This window comes from Anneissia japonica, unplaced genomic scaffold, assembly GCF_011630105.1.
Source record: "Anneissia japonica isolate Jap-2015-1 unplaced genomic scaffold, ASM1163010v1 scaffold288284_len1145801_cov181, whole genome shotgun sequence".
NCBI lineage: Eukaryota > Metazoa > Echinodermata > Crinoidea > Comatulida > Comatulidae > Anneissia > Anneissia japonica.
Genome location: NW_022712730.1, coordinates 386268 through 410502, shown reverse-complemented (window position 1 = coordinate 410502; position 24235 = coordinate 386268). Strand labels below are relative to the sequence as shown.

Sequence of the window (24235 nt, the reverse complement as noted above, 5' to 3'; positions counted from 1 at the left end):
TAAGGATTACAGATCGGACGGATTCTGTAGACTTGTTGTCTAAACTAATTGAAAAACATTTTAATTACCTAATAAGAGATATACTTGTTGTTGTTTCAGCTTCCGAACCGGTAAAGGTGTTGGATACTCAGGTCACTTCATGGGGTCGTGTTTAGTAATTACGTCTGTGAAAGTGAAAGGAAAGGGATTCCAACACTGTATCAAGTTTGACTTTCAACCACGGAAGGTAATGTGTATATAGATTCGTCTGAGAGTGACGTCAGCTTGTCAGATGGCCACAAGAAGGTGCTGTACGATGGTAAGCTAAGCAGCGCCATAGTGTTCATGTACAACCCAGCAGCTGTCTCTTATACACATTTATCATTTTATACTAAACTCATCCCAGACAATTTTATTATTATTTCAAATTTGTTTTCTTCCAGTGGTATATGGTTTCTGTTGTGCACATTTACCACCGATGGAAAAACAATGAAATCAGATGTTTTGTGAATGGAAAACTTGTGTCTTCTGGTGAGATGCCTTGGCATGTAAATGTCAACGAGGTAGGTCCTTGCTTCAATCAATCAATCAATCAATCAATTAATCAGTTAATCAATCAATCAATCAATCAGTCAATCAATCAAAGGACAATCACCTGTAGACAGTATACCCTTCCAGAATAAATGGGAGCGTGCTGTCATGTGGATATCAACCAGGCAAATTCTTGCTTCAATCAGTCAATCAATCAATCAATCAATTAGTCAATCAATCAATCAATCAATCAATCAGTTTAATCAAAGGACATTCACCTGTAGGCAACATACCCTCCCAGATTAAATGGGAGGGTGCTGTCATGTGAATATCAACGAGGCAAGTCCTTGCTTCAATCAGTCAGTCAGTCAATAAATCAATCAAGCAATCAATCTATCAGTCAATCAATTAATCAATCAGTCAATCAATCAATCAATCAATCAATCAAAGGACAATCACCTGTAGACAACATATTCTCCCAGAATAAATGTGAGGGTGCTGTCATGTGAATATCAACTAGGCAATTCCTTGCTTCAATCAGTCAATCAGTCAATAAATCAATCAAGCAATCAATCTATTAGTCAATCAATTAATCAATCAATCAATTAATTAATCAGTCAGTCAATCAATCAATCAATCAATTAATCAAAGGACAGTCACCTGTGGACAACATACCCTCCCAAACTATCAAAGTTTATGTGACAAATGTATGTGATGTGCCCATATATGAGCATGGTGATGTCATAGTACACCCTAATATGGACATCATTTTTTTGTCACATGAAATACTGTATGATAGTGTGGACAGAGCTTCAGTCAATATTTCTCTGGATGACTAATCGTAGATCATTTCTCTATGGACAATTATTCCTATAATTATTTTGCATGGGCAGATGCAAGATTTGGCGGTAGGGGTTGTGTGAGAGTTCATACCACCAAAGGCCCACCGTGGTTGGGGTCCGAGGTGAGAACATTTTTTAAGAACATGGACCTCTAGGTGCTCAGAAATTGCACTCTCATACCTTAAAAATCTTATTGGTAATTCATATCAATAGAATAAAATAATTATTTTTCTCAATACAATTTAGAGGGTGGCGGGTAAGATCACACCGTCTGAGCCCCCTGCAACCGTCCCAGCTTTGGGATCGTAACTTAAGTTTACTTGACTTATATTATAAGATCATGTTTACAAGAAACACTTGTGTTACTAAGGTGCACCACTGAAATGGTGTGCTTGTAATTTTACCACCAAGTAAAACAGTCTGCCAGTGTGTGGTTAAGTCATTATAATGTTTATGACTCACAAATTCGCATGACTCTAATCCAGAAAGCTGTACAATATCCTTGTATTGTTGAAAGTATTATATTCACTGATCCATCAAGCCATTAACATCATACATATTAGAAACATACTGTGTGCTTTTTTTTTCTAGCCGTTCGACAAATGTTTCCTTGGTGCAGCGCCCTCTGCCGACAAAGAGAGAACGTTCTGTGGCCAACTGGCATGTGTTTACCTCTTTAGTGAAGCTCTAACACAACAGCAAATTGAAGCTATCTATCTAATGAGCCCGAATTATAAGGTGCATTATTGTTTCAGTAAATGAATGACATACTGTTGTTGTTTTGTTGCTGTTATTCCTAGCTTTAAATTTTCTTTAACAATAACTCTCCCCCTCCTAAATTAAGTACTATCAATATTATAATCATCAAACATCATCAACATTGTCATTATCATTACCATCAGTGTATTCATCATCATTATCATTATTGTTATCATTATTTTCATTATCATTATCATCATCATTTTCTTTATCATTGTCATCATCATTATTATCATTGTATTTATCATCATCAATTTCATCATCATTATCATTGCAGTCATTATATTATTGTTTACATAGTGTCATGAATTCCTACTTGACATATTTCCGAGTGGAAAAGAAATGACTAGGAATCTCTCTTTGACATATAGAACATAAACACAGTTCACAAATTTGAAACACAACTCTCAAATAGACTATTATTCTGTGTAAAATCCAACAAGAATCCCGTCTCAAAATAACACAACTAACTTTATCATCAACATCTTAAACCTCTTCATTATCTTTGTTGTGTTCTTCATCATCATTGCCATCAGTGTAATCATTATTATTGTTGCCGTTATCCTCATCATCATCACATCTTCAACATCATAGTCATCATCATTATTAGTGGCAAAGGCAAACCAAACCAGTCACTCGATCGATATTTTATTTGCAACTGACCTACAGAATCACTTCAAGTTCCCATCTGAGAGTGACGTCAGCTTGTCAGATGGCCACAAGAAGGTGCTGTACGATGGTAAGCTAAGCAGCGCCATAGTGTTCATGTACAACCCAGCAGCTACCGAGAGCCAGCTATGCCTTGATTCTTCGCCGAAAGGCAACCCATCATACTTTGTGCACTCCCCTCATGCACTTATGGTTCAGGTACGTTCAAAATCAAACAGTTTCATATTTTAAACTAGGTTTTGGAAAAGTGACATGGATTGTCGTTTGTCGGAATTTATTGTAGTAAAGGAATTTGCAGTTTCGCAGAAATGATGAGGATGTTGTGGAGTACAAGTGTATCTAAATTTGCAACTGTTATAATCAAAAGCTGAAGAAAAGGTTAAAAATTATAATTATGGCATATTATCATTTTTATTTAGAAAGAACATTAATATGAAAAGCAAATTCAAGCTTAGTTCTCCCATACTTTTTTATTTAATTTCTTTAGAATTGTAATTAATTTTGTTAATAATCTCCCAAGGTAGTGCCCAACAAGCTATTGAACTCGATTATAATGCTATTCTCTATCTGGTTTTGCTATGGAGATAAGATGGTATTATGCATATGTCACAGAGAGCAGTATTTAAGTGTTTTTTTTATTGTATGATCAAAATATTTTGTCTCCTTGTGTAGGATGTCCGAGCCATCGTAACCCACTCTATCCACAGTACTCTACACTCCATTGGTGGCATTCAAGTCTTGTTTTCTCTGTTTACACAACTGGATTTCGAAACAACTGCTGGTAGCATTGATGAAAGCGCCTGGTATGTTAATTATTTCACAATATCTCTGGTATAACTATTTCAAGTATAGTCCCACTTCCAAGTATAACCATCCCTAGTATAGGCCCACTTCCTAACATTTTAGTAATTTTTATAATAAGTCCTCCTTTGTGTAATTAGACAACCCCTATTAATTTCAGATTTTTTTGAACAAAAATTCTATATCGTGTTTACCTTATTGATTAGAGCTGAAATTCTCTGGCACCACCCCAGCAACCAACCCTTCATTAACTTAGAAAAAGGGTGTGGTCCAAAGATCTCTGGCAAAATCAAAATTTCTTCACCAATGTTCTCCATTGGCATTGGCACCGTCACTGCTATAAAAAAAATCCCACTTCACAACTCTACTTCTCAAACCTCATAACGAGAAATAGAGATTTCTATCATTTTACTTTATTCATATAAAAAAACACCAAAATAAGAAGTGGTCACACGTCATGGCTCGAAAGCCAAATTGTATGTGAGCCTTACAATTTCAGTAAAAATTAAGATAAAATATACAAAAATTTATTATAAATATAAATCTAAGAATTGAGACAATATATACAGTCATTAATTATGAATATAAAATTTGAGGCATGTAGTTCGCAAGGATACTTGCCATTGAATTTGAAAAAATAATTGAATGTTGTGCTTTTCTTCACAGTATGACCTTGTTGAATTTGCTAAGTGACCTGTTGAAAGGCTCGCTATGTACTCAACAGCAGATGTTACAAAGCAGAGGGTTTGTGGTACTGGGTCACTTGTTGCAAAAGGTAAAGGATCTGTATATTGGATAAGGCCAAATATGTATTTAAAAAAAACCAAATCTACTCTCCTCATGTTTCTCAGAAATCATAGGCTGTGTGTGTTGTTTTTTTTTACATTTAATATCATCTTGATGATTGTAAATTGACTAATGATTTTTCATTGGGTTCTATTTTCCCTCCAGACATCCAATGCCCACTTCACAGATGAGGTGTTAGAATTATTTATTGACCTTGCGAAGTACTTCAACACCTTACCCACTGGCAGTGCATTGCTTAGGAACATAGTGGACCACATACTGTTCAACCCCAACCTCTGGATTTACACCCCGGCTAAGGTAAGTCCTCTTGTACTTTAAAAACTGGTTTTACACCCCAGGTAAGTAAGTCCTCCTAAACTTTAAAAACTGGATTTACACTGTAGCTTAGGTAATTCTAACTTCTAGATACACACTCCAGCTAAAGTAGGCATTAGTTCTTACAGGTTCAGATATCATAACACCCCTGAAAAATAATAGACCTGTCCATTCCAGGGTGCCCTGCATCCATGTTAATTATCACATGCATCCTCATTCATTTTTGTACTTTTTGGTAACTGTATAGTGTAAAAATATATAACCACATACTATTCAACCCCAATCTCTGGATTTACACTCCAGCAAAGGTAGGACCTTTATCACTCTAACTTCTAGATACCCACTCCAGCTAAAGTAAACTTTAATTCTTCCAGGTTCAGATATCATTGTACACATTCCTTGCAACTGAGTTTGTGAACCAAACCGTGATTTATACCAGTATCCGACGTGTTAGTACTGTTCTACAATTGATGCATACACTAAAGCACTACTACTGGGTTATCAATCCAGAAGCTCGCAGCGGGATCACACCAAAAGCAGCTGGTAAGTTAACCTCGTTAAAGATGATGGTCATTGGGCATATTCGACTGGTTCATTTCGTTGAGTACAAATTTTCATTGAGTATTATTTTCATTCGACTGGTTCGAGTATGGCCATTGTGTAATAGCCTACATAGTGGTCTATTCAGCAAGGTTGATTATTTGGGATTATTGATGCTCTGTAACCAAGCCTAGAGGCCTGTTTATGCTTAAAAAATGAGTGAGTACTTCAACATCTCGATTGTGAGAAAAACTGTTCACGTTATTTCATGCTAACTAATAGTTAAAATTGTTAGTTAATTCATCATATTGGATGGGATGGTCAGAGCTGCCACGTTGCTAAAATAGGTGCAAGCGTTTTAAGCCTAAGCCAGTTCACTCATTGTTGTATGTTATTAAACAAGATTTCTTTTATGCACATTTTTATGCCTTTGAAGTGCTGTAAAAAAAATTTTTACAGCACTTTTTTTAAACTGCTAGTAAATTTTGTTGTGTTTTTTCAGTGTTTTGTTTTTAAGGATAAATATACCTTGATAAATAAATAAAGATGATTTATTCAATTAACTTTCAAATTTTGGTTCATGCATTTAGATGGCACTAGACCAAGTTTGGAAGAAATGAAGACAATTCGTGGTCTGTTGATTCAGATTGCTAAACTGCTGATCCTGCGAGAAAAATCGGCTAATGATGATGAGTTGCAAAGTGTGTTGAATTTCCTCAGTACAGTGCATGAGGTAGGTCCTACCAGGTGTTGTATCCCACCTCTGATGATTTCCCTTACCACTAATATGATGGATTGATATTCTCAATGTTAAATGGGCTAATCACTTACATTGGAAATTATTGTCGGACTATTTCAATTGAATTAATCGATATCAGCTAGTTTCCCTTTAGACAAAATATAATAGAATCGTATCCGGTTGGCTACTATGTTTCACAGAAGGGTTCATATTCTCTGTGCGGGTATTTCGGCCTAGCCTGTAACTTGACAGGCTTACTGAGTGTTCTTTTTACCCCTCGAGGAAGCAGAGTTTTAGCTGTGTGGTCATGGCTAGCCTTAAGTGAAATTCGCAGTGTTCACCTCACTATTACCTGGTGGTAAAATATCACCTAACCTCCCCTGGTGTCAGCTTGACAATTGTTTCATTTTTTAACTAGGATGAGAATATTCGTGACATTCTGCAATTATTGTTATCATTGATGGTGGAGAACAACACAAACATGGCATCAGCCTTCGATAAGAAAAATGGAGTTAAGTAAGTACAGTGTCATTTAAAGCTATGTCAAGATTGTCAAAATCTTTTTGAAAAAAAACAACTGTTGTATGCCCATATATAGTCATGATGTGCCCATATATAGTCATGATGTGCCTATATATGGTCATGATGCTATATTTAGGCATGTCACATGTTTTTATTCCTATTTATGATGTGCGCATTTAAAAAATATAAATATTCTCACTCGTCACAGAGTTGTTTTCAAGCTTCTAGCCTCTGAAGATGAACACATCAGAGCAATGGCGCTTAAGGTACTGGCACTCTTCCTCAGCAGGACACCTCATAAGTAAGTACTTACTTTATACCAACACCTTTTTTCCCAATTCTAATGGCCTATTTTAATGAATACTTGCCTAGATAAACAAATTATTGCCATTGTTTTTCAACCAGAACACCCCTGAAAAAGAATAGACCTGTCCATTCCAAGGTGCCCTGCATCCATGGTAATTACCACATGCATGCATCTTTCCTTTTTGTACCTTTGGTAAATAGTACTGTATAGTGTAATGTCCTTACATTGAATACTTGCTTGGTTCTTCTCAGGAATAAGATGGATCTTCTACTTGGCCACAATCTTTACTCATTGATTGGTGAAAGGTTAACATTAAACACAAATGAAATTACACTTACCATGTACAATGGTCTCTTTGAGGTGAGTAACAAGTTGTGCCATTGGATGATATATAAATACTCTCCTTGCTAAGTCAGCACATGTAGAATGATAAGCCTCAGAACACCAAGGGCAAATATAATTGACACCAGCAGTCTCCAAACGTCGGCCAAGTGTACTATATAGTTAACATACAGGTATTGCCTGTTTTTCAGCTCAGATTTCTCTGATTTCTTGAGGAGCTTGGGTTTGTTTGTTTTACCCTTGGGACAAGAGTTCATAGTTCTTGCAAACAATGGAATAAACTTGATTTGTGCTGTTTCAAAACTATCGTTTTAAAAATCATCTAATATATTGCAAGATTTCATAATGGCCACACAAAAAAATTCACAGCGGAATAAATGTTTGTATTTTGTAACCCATATCGAAAATAATACGATAATAGCCACACTTTGTCAAAGCCTAGCAGTGAAGATGACTTATTAAGTGTACATATAACATTCCTGAATTTTTATAAAATTAGATTTTGACAGAGAGAGTGACAATGCAAGTACAGACAGCAAGACACACAGAACCTGACAAGACCTACAGGATTATGAATCCAGGTAAGTATTCTGAGACAACTATATTTTTAAGTTAAATAATTATTATTTCTGTATAAATAGAACACCATCCCATCCTGTAATTGACTTACTGTTGGATGTGAAATGTTGATTGTAATGTTTGACTCATAATTATTAGGGATGTTCCAAGTGATCGCAAAGTTACTACGGCAGTCAGCTCCGAGTCTGAATGTACAGAATGTGAAACGTCTCTTTCTGTCAGACATGATCTTGTTGTTTAACCACAGTAGAGAAAACAGAAGGTATGCTTCCCACTTCTAGTTAAGTTAATTCAAATGTATACCATCATTGTTTTAAAGATACAAGGGAGCTTTTCATTGCATGAAGTGGTAGAATGTAATGATGACACTAAGAAGTCATCTGCACATGCGAGAATGCTAAGTTCTCCTCGTCGCGTGGATTCTGGGACGCAATTTAGCCAAATCTATGTTGTGCCGAGGACGTAGGACAGTCGTGCATGAGTGAATCCGTTCTACCATCACATCACGTAAATCAAAACGTCCCTCTTGTCCTTGGTAAAATCAGAAAAATGCCTCCAATATGAGATAATGTTTCTGTACTTTAGAAACTTTTAAATACAAAAAGTATTCAATTGGTTATCAGCTAATTTAACGATCTAATAATGAATATGTAGAAATGCCATTATTTAATCCGCTTTTTTGCATTTTAATTAAAAAGTAATTACGTAGTGAATAATGCTGCACTTCTGCGGTCATGGGTCCTTTAGTGGTTAAGATTAGTTCCTACTTACTCAAACAAGACTCATGAAAAACTTAACTTACTTTTAACTTTTGTTTTTGTTTCAGGATTTTACTTCAATGTAGTGTGTGGCAGGATTGGATGATCAGTCTGTCGTACATTTACCCACAGACAGATGAAGAAAAGAAAATCAGCGAGATGGTTTACTCTCTGCTACGTATGCTGCTTCACCACGCCCTAAAGTATGAATGGGGTGGATGGCGTGTGTGGGTTGACACCCTCTCTATCATTCATTCCAAGGTTGGTTGTAATGTTTACCTCTCCATCTGTCTCATCATCATTTGAGGCATGTTGTGGCAAAATGGCTAATTTGTAGCAAAAATTGAAATTCAAGTTATTGGTATTTTCAGTTACCTGAGTATGTGATCTTTAAAATGAGGGTTCATTCATTGATATTGGACATTTCAAGCCTAAATTATTGTAAAGTGAATGTACAGCACTCTTAAGAGTCAAGATAAACATGATTTTGAGTAATTGCCTTCCAAAGTTATTTGTGCATACATTGTTTAATAGAATTAACTATCAAAATAACTTTAAATAAACGATTTGTTGACCACTTTAATACTCTGTAATAAGACATTAAACTGTTGATCTATAGTGAAAAAACACAAATTTAGATTTTTAGGCAATTTTTTGAGCTCCCATATTTTATAGCTCATTTACTCAATACTGTCCTGTGCGACAAATTAACCATTTCACCACGACATGCCTCATTTGTCTTCCTATTTATATCTCCATTTTTCTGTCTATCCATCTTCCTTTCTATTTGTCTCACCATCTCTCCATCTGTCACACCATTATCTTTACATCTGTCTCTCACTCTGTTATCATAATCTTTCCATATGTCTTTTCATCCGCCGTCTGTCGGACCAGGTTCTCAAAGTTGAAACAGAGAGTAATACTTTTCCATTCTTACCTATTTACATTGAATGTTTCAGGTTTCTTTTGAGAACCATAAGCTTGAGTTGTTGAAGGCCTATGAACGATATCAGAGGCAAGGTGTGAACAGTCCAGGTGGCGCACTCTCAGTCTCCGCTGTAATGGATGACACCTCAAACCAACGTCCAGGTGAAACCTACAGTCTCCTGTCAGCCATGGCTGGTGGGTCTGGTGATGGTACTGAAGTCCAAGTGAATGAGGCGACTGACGATGACTCTCTTGAAGCTGGCAGTGGAGGTGATGCACAGCCAAAGGTGGATAATGGTGATCAGACACCTGAGAAAAGGACCGAAAATGAAAGTCAGGAGAATGAAGAAAGTAATGAATTAACAAATAAGAGTAAACAGACCAAAGCAAATTTGGATGTACCTGTAAGTTAAACACTCAGCATGATGATGACATTCTCAATAGGATGACATCATCCTCCATATAATGATATCATCCTCAATATGATGACATCATCCTCAATATGATGATATCAACACTATGATGACATCATCAACAATATGATGACATCATCTTCAATATGGTGTCATCTTTCTTTAAAAGATGATATCGTCTCCAATAAGATGACATCATCCTCAATGTAATAACATCATCTTCTATATGATGACATCATCCTCAATATGATAACATCATCTTTGAAATGATCATACAGTTTTCAAAATGGTCACACTATCCTCAGAATGATGACATCATTCTCAGAAGTTATTAATTATAATGTTTTGGTGACAATGTTTTAAATAACATTTGTAGTGTAGTTTTCAGATTTCACTGCCTATCCTAAATGCTAAATATAAAATCCCATTGCCATCCAAAATGATAACATCCTGAAGATGATAAAATTATCTGTATAATAGCATAACATGTAATATTAGCTCTGTTTTCTATAAAGAAATTTTATTCCCATCATTATAAATATTCATTGTTTTAGGCTAATCAGAATCCATCTGCTGCAGAGTCCCCTGCACAGGTGAATCACCTTGGCGATGAAGCAGGGCAGGGTCAAATTGGCCAGCCCCATCCAGGCCAGTACTTCAGTCCAGGACCACATAGGGCTCCATACAGGATACCCGAGTTCAAGTGGTCGGTGATGCATCAGAGAATGATGTCTGATTTGTTGTTTGCAATTGAAACAGACATACAAGTGTGGAGAAGGTATGCAACAAATTTAACTTGATTGTTCTGCGTTAAACAGACAGGCCCACATGATCATGTGATTTTCCTGAGCTGAGTGCGGCCGTTCCGTGGCAAAAACAACACAACTTGAAATTTTTACTTTTCGAGAAAAATAGAGTTAAAGTTTGCATTTTGGTAACTTGGCAATAAATTGTTATACCCTTCTGAAATTTTAAAGGATTATATATCTACAAGCATTATAATTATATGTAATTGTAATTACAGCAGTTAGTAATTTGCAAAGTTATTAACGATATTTACAGATACGTTTTTTTTTTATCTTGGAAATATTTCATGCGCGGTATTGTGACACATATTTGAATTTATTAATTTGGGGAAATCATATGCATTATCTAGCTTGTGCATATGTCGTCGTTAATGATTATTGATATGAAAACACCATCAATCATTAATTTTGCTTTGCAAAACTCTATCAATTCAAAACAATTTTTGATTACCATTCTGAGGCAAAACAACGTATCTTCATTGTAGATACGTTGTTTTACTGCATATCTTGCAGTTACGTTGTTTCACCACGGAAAATTACTAGATTTTAAGTTTTGTACTTAAAGATAGGTGGTACTATCTTCGAAATGACCTGAAATTTTCACAGGTAGTTTAGAAATGTTTAATATACTCCCAAATGATAAATCAAAATCTACAAAAATATTGGTTACATTGTTTTGCCTCGGAACAGCTGAGTGGTTGGCTGAGAGGTATTGGTCCTGCTTCTAGTGCTGAAGAGTCCTGGTTCAAACCCAGCCAGCTTTGGGTTTTAATTGCAGTCTGATCGCTTGGCTCCTTGAACAACCCTCATATTGAGAGTTTGCACTGTGGGTATATATGGACTTAATGAATTTACACATCTCATGACAGCTAATCACAAGATGGCAATCACAGGATGTTTCTATTTCAGTTATGCATTATGCAAACATATCTCACATAATAATAATAATAATAATAATAATAATAATAATAATATGTCGTTCTTATATAGCACTTCATGCCTTTACAAGGCCTCTAAGCACTTCACATTACAATTTGAGTGAATCAAAATTGGGTTTTTTGTTGTTGTTTACTTCAGTCACAACAGCAAGACAGTCATAGACTTGGTCAACTCTGCGGAGAATATTGTCTTTGTGCAGAATGTTACCCAGTTGGTTTCGCAAATCTCTGACAATTTAATTTACGCCTGCGGTGGTATTCTACCCCTCCTGTCCACAGCCACTTCCAGATCTGTAAGTCTATTTCAAGTACTACTGTTACAATTTGGTAGTGTTAAAGTTCAACATGTGTTTAATATATTTTTGTATGATAAAAATATTTTTTAATTTCATCAGTTTTTTCCATAATCTTATCATTATTTATGGTGGGATAATCAATTATTATTATAAATAATTTTATCAGTCAATCTGTTTACAAATGGATTTAATTTGTAATATATGCCTAAATATGTTATAATATATTGTATTATATTTTAATATTTTGTTTTTTATTGTGTTATTTTATAGTGTTTTGTTGTTATAGTTTATAATAATAATATTTATAATAATAATAATAATAATAATGCCAAATATTTATATAGTGCCAATTCCAAATTGAATGATCAAAGGCATTGAGCATTATTACCCACTAGTCACTGGATAAAATACAATAGCAAACCTGCATGTGCAACCTTCTCTGCTTCTTCAGGAGTATGCCTAGTCGTTCGCTTGTACTCAGCCACAAAATCCCACCAGGTACACATTTATACTCCTGGGTAGAGAGAGAAAAGTGTAGATAAAGTGCCTTGCCCAAGCGACTTAAACAGCGAGAGTTTCGAAGCATTGACTTCAAGGTTGGGAGTTCAAGCCACAACCGATTCTACAAATAATACAAACATTTATTTTTAGAATGAGGCAGATGTCATTGAACCAACCCAAGACCTCCCCCTGGACGTTGGAATTACATTCCTAAACAGGATCATCAATCTGGTCGATGTACTGGTGTTTGCAAGCAGTCAAAACTTCGGAGAACTAGAGGCGGAGAAGAACATGTCAAAGGGGGGTATCCTAAGGCAATGTCTACGACTGTGTAAGTTATCATACACTTTGAAATTTTTATTTTTCTTTTAAAATCTGTATGGATCATTATGAAAATAAGAAAAAAATGAGAATATAACAAATATAAAATATGAAAAAACTAATATAAAACTAACAGGTAATAAGATTGCAGATTAACATAAAAGAATAAAAATGAGTGAAATATAAAAAATAGTGGTAACTTTCTATAAAGCCTGTTTTTCACTTGGTGAATTTATTCGCGCAAATGGAAAGTGGCGGCTCATGCACATGCACATTCACATTTCTCTCGGAGTTTTTTCTAGCGAAAAAATGCGCAACCAATCAGAACTCAGAAAGTGAACCTACGTTTTCATTCGCGCAAGTAAATCGCCTAGTGGAAAACCAGCTTAAAGAGATTGATTGTAAGGCTTTGAGTATAAGAGCTTCAAGGCCCTAAAGCCAGTACTCGCTGTGTTGTACGACGGTTAAACAAGGGTCGCACAGCGGTCGCACAATGGTCACACGACGAATCTAACATCGCTCCACGTGAGTGCTAGACGACGTGGCACCGTCTACTAATTGTCGGTGATAGTCTGAACTTGTCGCTATAAACAATCCGTTACACGCGCTTCCTTGCATTTTGCGTTTTTAGAATCTCGTTGGCTGACAACCATCAGACACAATGAGTGTGTGGCTTATGTCACACATTTGCTGGTTGAAGGCCATTTTTAAATATTTAAATATTTCTGTATAAATGTATTTCAGAAGATTTTTTTTTAAACAAATTTTACAGCTTGCTATTGCGCTATCAGAAACGTCCTGGAATGTCGGTACCGGCAAAGCCCGGCATCCAGTGGGGCAAGTATACGTAGCGGGCAACAGGACCAAGACAGTCCTGGCCAACGACTACAGAGCGTTATAAACGCAACACATCCATCTCCTAAGGTAGGACAGGCTTTGCTTGCTTGAAGCTCTTTTGTAATGCATGTGTGTGTGAGTAGGTGTGTAAGGGGATTTGTGTAGGTGTTTTCCCTGTGGTATGTGAGTGGGTGTTGTGGCTTTGTGTGTGTGTGTGCATGGTGTGTTCATTGGTGTGTGCTAATTTTGTTGTATGAGTGTATTTAGATGTGTGCATGGTGTGGTGGGTGTTTGTGTGGATATGTGTAGCTATATGTGCAAGTATTTATTTGTGTGAGTGTGCCTATGATTAAGTATGGATGTGTATGTATGTATGGGTTTGTAGTGTTTGTAATAGCTATCTCTGTGCGTGTTTCTCAGGTATGTGTGAATAAGGAGTAGTTACTGTAATTGATACAGTATGCATTGTATGTGATGGCATGGGTTTGTATGTGTGTTTGTGCTTTATGGTTATGATGTGTATTAAGAGGTGCTTTTGTGTGGTATTAGTATGTGAACCCCGACCTCCTTCTAGCCAATGATAATCAACCTACAGTAGTCAGTAATGATATATTAAACTTGGTAAGGAGAAACCCCTTCATCAATTGTCAATATAGAGGTAATAATAAATATTTTCTTAAAAAAACTTAACTGATTCCATTGAGATTCGAACCCAAGGTCCTGTGAATGCAAGCTGGTATGCGCCTTTAGATTCTACCATTAGATAGTATTGATGATATTGAGTTGCTATAGATACAGTGCATGTATGAGAGGCCAGAAGTGTCTGTATTTGCATGATGTGTGTTGCTACAAGCTATGTTGATTGTTGAAATGATAAATTGTTCAATGAAATTCTTGGAACATTTTAACTCGCATTTCTGCAACTCATTGCCTCGTGCTTGTTAGAAATTCTCACCAATAACCATGCTTTCCATATTGATGTTTTCAGCTCATGTTAATGTCATATCTTAATGTATAAATTCTGTAAAGTAATTTATTATTTATTAACTTAAATGCTAATAATGTTCGTTAATTGTTCTAATCATAGTGTGTAATGAAAATGTGTATTTTGCTGTGGTGCATGTACTAAATGTGGAACAGTGTGAAATTGACATAATGTTTCATAAATGTATTTAAAAAAATGAGTTGTTTTATCTTGTATATTTATAAGTAAACATACATGTTAATCTTAAAAATATATTGGATATAGGCTTTCATGTACATAATAAGCTCCGTCAGTAACCATGGAGTTGTTTTATTTTATTTGCGATTCAACACAATATTTAGCAAGGTTAGTTCATCCTACAATACTGATCATTTGGGACCCTTGATCCTCTATAACCAAGTATTTTTATGAGGCTTGGTGAGTGGATAGTTGATTATTTAGAACCCTTCATTCTCTATAAGCAAGTCACTTTAGGAGGCTTGGGGAATTGATCATTTGGGTCCCTTGATCCTCTATAACCAATTCTCTTTATGAGGCTTAGGCAGTGGAGCTGATCATTTTAGCCCCTTGATCCTCTATAACCAAGTTTCTTAATGAGGTTTATGCAGTGGAGCTGATCATTTTAGCCCCTTGATCCTCTATAACCAAGTTTCTTAATGAGGTTTATGCAGTGGAGCTGATCATTTTAGCCCCTTGATCCTCTATAACCAAGTTTCTTAATGAGATTTAGGCAGTGGAGCTGATCATTTTAGCCCCTTGATCCTCTATAACCAAGTTTCTTAATGAGGTTTAGGCAGTGGATAGCCCCTTGATCCTCTATAACCAAGTTTCTTAATGAGGTTTAGGCAGTGGAGCTGATCATTTTAGCCCCTTGATCCTCTATAACCAAGTTTCTTAATGAGGTTTAGGCAGTGGAGCTGATCATTTTATCCCTTTGGTCCTCTATAACCAAGTTTCTTAATGAGGTTTAGGCAGTGGAGCTGATCATTTTAGCCCCTTGATCCTCTATAACCAAGTTTCTTAATGAGGTTTAGGCAGTGGAGCTGATCATTTTAGCCCCTTGATCCTCTATAACCAAGTTTCTTAATGAGGTTTTGGCAGTGGAGCTGATCATTTTATCCCTTTGGTCCTCTAACCAAGTCTCTTAATGAGGCTTAGGAATGGACCTGGCCATTTTGAGACCCTCAATGCTCAATGAGTGTAGTGACTTGAGTGAAATCATTCTTTTTTATTTTGAGTAAAACCAAAGACAAGATGGGACCAAAGCCTTGGGATCGGAATGAAGGCAAGCATCTTAACCACCACAATTCCTTCACATTAACTCTCCATTCTTGACGTGGAGTTCTGTGTACATGAAAGCCTAACCAATAATACCACCAACTAATCTTGAATGTGTCGCTGTCAGTTATTGTATTTCACATCAATCTCATTTTCATGTTTCATAAATTCATCTATAGTTTTATGAGGTTTCGCTACATTGGGTAGTACATATAGTCTCAATGCTTGTTTAGCCAGTTGTCAGCTTGATGTGGAAGCAAAGTATGAAATATGTAAACGAGGATCTTGATTGTGTATGTAACAAAAATGCTGTCCTCGGTATCTAGCATATTGTAAATTAATGTCTGCATGAAAACAACTTATTTGCAAATAGTCGACATGGTTAAAATAATTTCTTACTCCAGATTTGTTTATTTTGCCCATGTATGGGCATTATGATGTCACATGAGGGTGACGATGTCATCACCCAAGTATTGAGTTTGTCAGCACATTTTCTACTTGAAAAGGTCAATCAGTCAGTCTTAATAACTTGTATAGCACCAAATACTACCAAGTAAAATAGTGTTTGGGGGTGCATACTGATGATTGTTTAAGTTAAGAGTACATAATATATTTAATCTCATGGTGACATCACAGGGACTGACAACGTGTAGCGAAACCTCATTGCATATGTCCTTCATATTTAACCCTACTGAATGTTATTAGGCCCTCCCTTACATATTTAAATCATTTAGTATTTATTGATCTTCCAAAATAGACTCCTAAACACATTTAAAGTAATAATATAAAAAAAAACAAATATTCTAATAAAAAAAATAATGGTAGATTAAGTTAGCTACGATAAAGGAATTGTTAATTAATTCATTACAGTAAGTCCAAAACCATTGCAAGGGGTACATAGATCAGTCAATTGAGTGTTTCATTGATCAATTGTTTGGCTATGGTTCACTTTATTGGTAGAATTGATAAAATTGATTGATAACTTATTGATTGATTGATCAATCAATTAAAGATTAGGCTCCTTATACTTGACAAATATTATTTATTTATAAGGACCCTCATAACAAAATTGTAATAGGGTGGTCTTAACTGAAAGCTGATGGAATTGTTAATTTTAATGTCTTCATTTTGATTAGCACCATTCATGTAAACTACAAAATTTTAGTTAAACATTTTTGAATGCTATTTACTATGCATCAATCAGAATAGTGATTATGTGTTAAATATTATATAAAAATAAAAATAAGCATTTTAATTATTAACAGTGAAGAGTAATAATCTCCTTAATGTGATGTATTTTATTTTGCACCCTAACCACGACCACAAAGGATGAACCTTTGATCTACTACCGACACCTGCCTTTGGTAAACTAATGCACACAGAAAATTAAAAAAATTTTTAAATTCAATCACTTAACATAAAATATGACACCTGTTCTTGCTACTTGGGAATGTGCATGCACCACAAAGGATAATCCTTTAATCTACTACTGACACCTGCCCTTGTTAAAACTAATGCACATGGAAAATTAAACAATTTCTAAAATTCAATCACTTAACATAAAATACGACACCTGTTCTTGCTATTTGGGAATGTGCATGCACCTGGTTAATTAACATAATATGACAAGATATTATGCAAAATTTGCATATTTCGTAACCTTTTGGAATTTGTTTTTTGGGCATGTGGAATTCACAGTTTCTAGGTTCGAATCATACTGGAGTACAATAATTTTTCTCTTACCTTTATTTGAAAATGTTGTGACACAAATTTATAAATATTTTAATAGTAACATTAATTATTTTATAATCTAAATTTTGTATGGTAATGCAAATATATACCGAGAATCATTCAGTTGTTTTTATTTATTAAATTTTTTTTTTAATGATAAAATTTAATGTAACTAACATGACTTAATTAACTGCAATGCGGGGCAAGCATTTTTTTGTCATGGGAATTTTCAGCGGTTAATACCTTTCTAATTGGTTTTCTGTTAATTTCTAAGTTCCTAAACTCAAAAAGTCCCACCAAAGGCTATACCGTATGTTTTATTCTTAATCCAATCCTGAGTTTAGAAAATCTTGTATAATTATGTGATAAATGATAAAAAAAAAAAAAATAATGATACATGCTTGTAGTTTTAGAATAATAAACTTCATTTGATTTAAATGGTTTTTTTTTATTACCAAGAAAAAGCAATTTTTCACTCCTTTAAATTCAGTAACAATAATTATATTCACTGTTTGGTTAAATATGTTAATTGTAAATGTAACTAAAGAAAGGGCAATTCATGTCAAAAATTCAACAACTTATCCTATGTTCACCTTGTTTAAAATTGTTGATAATCCCATTTGTTTATATCATGCTTATTGAAGTGTTATCAGAAATATATCATATATTCATTGTAAAGGGTTACAGAGTGGCTGAATTTAACCAAGCATATAGTTTTCATGTATATAAATATGAAATTCAATTTTGGTAGGTTCAAACTGTAATTACCCCAGGGTAACTGAAGACGGATGAACAAATATCCCAGAGCATAAAAATTTAGTATGGCCACACACAATTTTTGATATGTTGTACTGTTTTTTCTAATACACAAAAAGCATATATGACAAAAACAAAACTATGATAAACAGATTTTTGAATATTTAAAAACTTGGGGAAAAGGGGTTTAACCACATGTTTAATACATAATAAGTATTTTGATCTCATTTTTGGGGGGGGGGGGGAAATATTTATAAAGAAACCTTCACAAGGTTTTGAATTTTTCAGCTTGGGCAACATTAAAGGGGGGTTTTTTTTGCCTTATATCTTTGTGGTGTTAAGCTACTCTGTAACCCAAGCTATGTTTACAACAAATATCACTTTGTATTTCTAACTCTGGTCATTCGCTTTGGTACTGTTCATTTGTTTCTGTTTTTTTTTTGTATTTTTTGCTTCTCATCTGTTCTTTACCTGCGTAGTTATTCAGCATGAAGAAATCTTCGAGTGTAAAGGTATATGCACAGTTTTTTTCACTTTTTTCCAACATTCTGCACTAATCTGTCTGTCTCTAAATCTATTCTCTTAAAATGCTAATCATTTCTTCTTCCCGTAGCGACACAGGACAACGCGTTTCCACCATTTGAATATGAAAGCGTCGTCTTTCGACGCAAGATCTAGCCCTGTAAGTCTTATTTCTAAGTGCATGTCATAAAATCCAGAGGTGTGTTTAAAATGATTTTCACTGGAGCACAGCACAAAGGAGGGGTTTAGTGAAGATCCCCCTCACAAGCTTTTGAACATGTTACGTCAAAGCAATTTCATCAATTATGCAAAACACTTTCACTGGGGAACTGTTAATTAATCACATTTTAAGACTAGCATCACATTTTTAACAGGTGTATAATTTATTTTACACATTTATTATTGTTTTGCAATATTGTGGACAATGCCATGCAAATGTTAAGCATAGCTAATGGAACTGAAGCTAAATTTCTTCTTTATTAACACTAATATTACTAAAGAGAGATAAGAAATATATTAGTGCCAGCCCTTAAGTAGGGATGTATTTAGTTATCAAAATGTGTACACCATGATATGCTGTGATTGGTAGGTTTTGATCATGTGGTATATTTTAAAGAAAAATTACAATGTCAGTTTATGCATTAGTATTCTCGTGATTCAATATGGGAGTATAAAGGTTGTGTGAAATATAGGTAGAATAATCTACCTGTAATACATATTGTTTGTTTTAATGTTTTATTCTATTTGTCGTCAGTATTTAAATTCAATACTATAAAACAACACAGCATGAATTATGGTATGGTGGATAAAGTGCTCACCTGTCAATTTCAGGGTCCTGGGTTCAAATTCTGCAAGTCCCAGGGTTTCTTCTCACACCTAAAACAATTGCACTGCCTAAGCCTCATATTGCCGTTTAGTTTATAGAGCAACATCCTGTCCACATGTTCTGTCCTGTGACAAATATCTAAAGTCTTGGTCACACTATCAAATTTTATGTGACAAATAATTGTGATATGATGCCCATATTACAGTAATATGACATCATCATGCCAATATATGGGCATATCACACAATTTTGTCACAAAATTAATTAAATTAATCAAAAACTGTCACTCAATAATCAATTAATATGTCATGCTTTTGTCACTTTTCATACCTGTCAATATTAAAAACAATGATTGATGTCAACCAAACAACCAACTAACCATCTAACCAACCAACCATCTATCCAACCAAGCAACCAACCAACCATCTAACCAATGAACAAACCAACCAAACAAACAACCAACAAACCAATTAACCAACCAACCAACAAACAAACCCATCAATGAACCAAATGACCAACCAAACAACCAACAAACCCATCAACCAACCAACCAGTCAATCAACCAATCAACCAATCAATGGTTATACATAAATGCTCATTCAATTAATCAATCTACTTATGTTTGCTACTTGGCTTTGGTCAAGTCTTGTTTCTTGCACCTTAGGTTGCTGTGAAGATAAATCATTTTCTTACTGGCTCAGCTTTTTTCTACTCAAATTTTTTGAATTGATATTTGTTTTTAAATGCTATTAGTTAAGATATTATTATTTCATTAAGTTATATTAATTTTAAAATGTCCTTTTTGACTAACATTATATAGTAAAGTTGCAATTTAGATGTATTTTTTCCAAATAATATTCATGTGTTTGATTTCTATCTATACTCAAGCTTTCTTTCATATTGAGATTGAGAATCAGTTTTTATTTGCTAGCTATCTGTAAATAATGTTGTGTTTAACGGGGATTTATAGTTTTTAAATTGTTAATTTAAACTATTACTACCAATGTATGCATTTTTTATACATATTGAAATATTTATTTGATATAAGATAAATTAATTATTTGTAATCTACCAGCTTATATCGACTGTCCAAAGTGTTATTATTTTATTAATGTTTATGGCTATTAATACAAAAGCATGTTTGAACTATGGGTGCTGTTCATTTAATTTAACCTTTTTATTTATGCTTTTAAATAAAGAAATTTATTGGCAGGTGTATTGAGATGATTTTATTTATTAAATTAATTTATACCATTTTAATTTTTCCTTTTATATAAAGAAATTTATTGGCAGGTTTATAGAGATGATTTTATTTTAACAATATGATCATAATATTTTTCTACTTTTGTATAGAATATAGTGGATAACCTGACAGGACCGATGTCTCCTGTACGTGAAATTGAACGATTGTTGCAAGATATGGATATACACAGGTTGAGGGCGGTAGTCTATAGGGATGTTGTAAGTTTGGTTTATTTATTCAAGTTCAAGATGAAAATACAAAAAAAAAAGGACATTAATTTATTTATTTTCTTTCACTCCAATATAAACTTGTCATAAATAACTAAGATGAGTGATTCACCACTGTGTGTAATCTAGGTATAATAATACATACTGCATCCATCAGTTGCCAACATTTTTTTTAATTTCAGGAGGAAAGCAAGCAAGCACAGTTCTTGTCTCTGTCCATTGTATACTTTATCTCAGTGCTGATGGTGGCACGCTATCGTGACATTATTGAAAGAGAATCTGGTGGAAGGCGAAGCAGAAGTGCAACTGGGTCTATCACAAGTCAGGATTCCTTTTCTTCTCCAAAGAAAAAGAATAAAATTATAGAACCAGGACATGAGGTCAAGGAACCAGTAGTAGTTGTCAAGGAACCTGTAGTAGATGTCAAGGAACCCGTACCTGATGTCAAGGAACCAGTACCAGAAGTTAAGGAACCAGCAACAGAAATACAGATGTCTGCTGTGTCAGATTCCACTTTGAATGGTGAAGCTGAAGCCCATGTGGAAGGCAACGTAGATGAGAATACTGTTGAAAAGGTTGAAGTAAATGATGTGGACATTGAAGTGAAGGAAGAAAAGACAGATGGTAATGCATTTTCTTTAGTGTGTTAGAGTTCATGATTTGGCATGGGTTTGTCTGTCTGTAGGCCCAGTGTACATAACTAGATCAAGTGCACTTTAAAGAACCCAAAACATCCTAAATAAAGAGCAAAATATTGTCCCATTGTGGTTAGCACTTAACCAGAAAGATACACCTTTATCTATACACTTAACTTTGCACCATGAATTCGAGATATTTTCAATTTTTAATTTTTTCCTTTTTCTCACAGCAAATGAACAGGGAAGTGAAGTACCAAAAGAGAAAGAAGATGATGATTTAGCTGTTGAACAAACAGAGGTCAATGAAAACGAAAATGTTGGCAAAAACCAAGAATCTGGGGACACCACAGTTGACACAAGTGATCAAGTTGAAGCTGAAGTGTCAACTGATTCAAAAGCAGCTGAGGCAGAAGAACCTGTTGAGGATGGCACTCCAGTAGTTGATTCAGAGATAGACTTGGAACAGCAGCCAGATGTTGTTACAGAGGAGAGTGATATCACCAATGCAAAAGATGTTCCAGAGTCTGATGTTAACAAGGAATATGAGAATGTAGACGCTGATAAAAACCTTGTTGAACCTGCTGATGAAGATCAAGCAGAAGCTTCAGAGCATAGTAAAGAATCTGGTGCAACAGAGGTAGAAGCCACCAGTCAGAAAACTGCAGATGATACAGTGCCGGAAGATCAAAAGCAGCCAGATGAAACAAAGGCTAAGACAACTGAAGATTCCTCAGAACCAGTTCCAGAGGAAGAGACAATAGGTGCAGCAGAAGCTGCAAATTCTGATTCTAAACCAGAAGATGTTGATGAGAAGGCAGAAACTGATGAAAAGACGGAGACACAGCCTAATGGTGTATCAGATGCTGAATCTGCAGCTACACATGATGCTCCAGACAAAGTTCCTAGTGCCTCAATCTCATCTATCGTCGTCCAATCAGATGGTAAGACATACTTTTCGGATTAGGAATTCAGTACTTTGATAAAATATCTCATTTGTTTTATATTTCTCACAAATCAGTCTTGGATATTGTATAAGGTGGCATTCTCTGTTTACCATTTTTAGATAAAACAGCCAGTCAGACTTGGCCATGGACAGGCAGTGCTAATGAAGGTGATGGAAAAGGAGAAGTAGCTGCTGGTGACCAGATGCATCCGGAAGGTGCTGCCATCCAACCTGTACCCTTTCCTGTGCCATCTCCTCATGCCATGATGACGTCGAGCCAGGATGGTAATTCTGCTGTTAATGGTGCTTCCTACCATGAAGGAAACAACATGTACAGTGGCATGGGAGTAGAGGAGAAGCTGACCAGATCTCTGGAGACTTCAGCACCTCTTCTACGAGAGATATTTGTTGACTTTGCTCCTTTTCTTTCTAAAACCTTGCTTGGAAGCCATGGACAGGAACTGCTCATTGAAGGTACTCCTTGGTTATGTCTTATCTAAACATAGTTTAATTGGATATATAAATACACATTAGTACAAGCATAACCTACACTTGAAAGTAAGAATATAAATTCTTGAATAATTGAGTACTCACTCACTTGTTCCTTCATTTATTCTTCAAAATATTATAGTTATTCATTCATCATTCATTCATTCATTCATTTCATCATTCAACCAATCATTCATTCATTAATTCATTAATTTATTATGTTAATAATTCATTTTTTAATACATTCATTTATCTATTTATCTATTCATTCATGCACTTTATGTTTCTTTATTTAATTAGTTTTTGTCCCAATTTATTCCTAGGCCTGATCAGTATGAAGTCTTCAAAGTCAGTTATTGAACTTGTCATGATGTTGTGCTCACAAGAATGGCAGAACTCCATCCAGAAGCATGCTGGCCTAGCATTCATTGAGCTTATTAATGAGGGCAGGCTTTACTCTCACGCCACCCGAGATCATTTGTTAAGAGTCGCTAATGAGGCAGAGTTCATTCTAAGCCGCCATCGAGCGGAAGATGTTCAGAAACATGCTGAATTTGAGGTTGATCTGGTTTTTTTTTTCTTGCCTCTATTACACAGGATTTAAGATTCAATAATTTTATTGCTTCTGCAGCCAACTAGTGCTTTTATATATTAAACATATTTTATTTTAATTATTTTATTTTATTCCTTTTGGCAATCAGAAAATACAAAAATACATTACAAAAGAAGTAAAACAAAAAACAGAACAGATTGCAAGAAAAAATAACAAGGCAATAAAGAAAACCCAAATCAGTGCCAAGGAATAGCAAAAGCGGCAGAGCCACTGTCACCCAAAAGGATGTTTTATTCTGTTCAAAAAATAATTGAATGAAAAAGAAAATTATATAATTAATAATTACATCAAAACTACACATTAATTAAAATTATTTTATTATAATAAATTTAATAAATGACATTAGGGGATTTGTAATTTTTAAAGTAAGGTCTGCATGAAGACTATTTTAAGTTCAAACATTTTGAGTTTGGATAAAGTATTTTGAAGTGTGATGGAAATTGTATTAACTACCT

The 24235-nt window shown here is 34.8% G+C and overlaps 1 protein-coding gene across 4 annotated transcripts in view; it reads left to right on the top strand.

The window, feature by feature from the left end:
• The window catches only part of LOC117108127 (neurobeachin-like), a 59228-nt gene that overhangs the window by 31686 nt on the left and 3307 nt on the right, over nt 1-24235 (top strand). The window contains exons 7-33 of one of the 4 annotated variants that reach the window (XM_033250075.1): nt 100-226; nt 423-542; nt 1944-2090; nt 2781-2978; nt 3453-3583; nt 4248-4356; nt 4533-4685; nt 5078-5246; nt 5834-5976; nt 6401-6498; nt 6713-6805; nt 7063-7171; nt 7653-7734; nt 7871-7994; nt 8559-8751; nt 9450-9821; nt 10385-10608; nt 11714-11867; nt 12522-12702; nt 13465-13616; nt 18759-18791; nt 18893-18961; nt 20981-21088; nt 21280-21721; nt 21966-22676; nt 22799-23152; nt 23491-23726. In XM_033250075.1, the coding sequence (XP_033105966.1) occupies nt 100-226; nt 423-542; nt 1944-2090; nt 2781-2978; nt 3453-3583; nt 4248-4356; nt 4533-4685; nt 5078-5246; nt 5834-5976; nt 6401-6498; nt 6713-6805; nt 7063-7171; nt 7653-7734; nt 7871-7994; nt 8559-8751; nt 9450-9821; nt 10385-10608; nt 11714-11867; nt 12522-12702; nt 13465-13616; nt 18759-18791; nt 18893-18961; nt 20981-21088; nt 21280-21721; nt 21966-22676; nt 22799-23152; nt 23491-23726 (5032 nt within the window). The remainder of the gene's footprint in view (nt 1-99; nt 227-422; nt 543-1943; nt 2091-2780; nt 2979-3452; nt 3584-4247; nt 4357-4532; nt 4686-5077; nt 5247-5833; nt 5977-6400; nt 6499-6712; nt 6806-7062; nt 7172-7652; nt 7735-7870; nt 7995-8558; nt 8752-9449; nt 9822-10384; nt 10609-11713; nt 11868-12521; nt 12703-13464; nt 13617-18758; nt 18792-18892; nt 18962-20980; nt 21089-21279; nt 21722-21965; nt 22677-22798; nt 23153-23490; nt 23727-24235) is intronic. The other 3 variants (XM_033250076.1, XM_033250077.1, XM_033250078.1) reach the window with 3 other exon arrangements.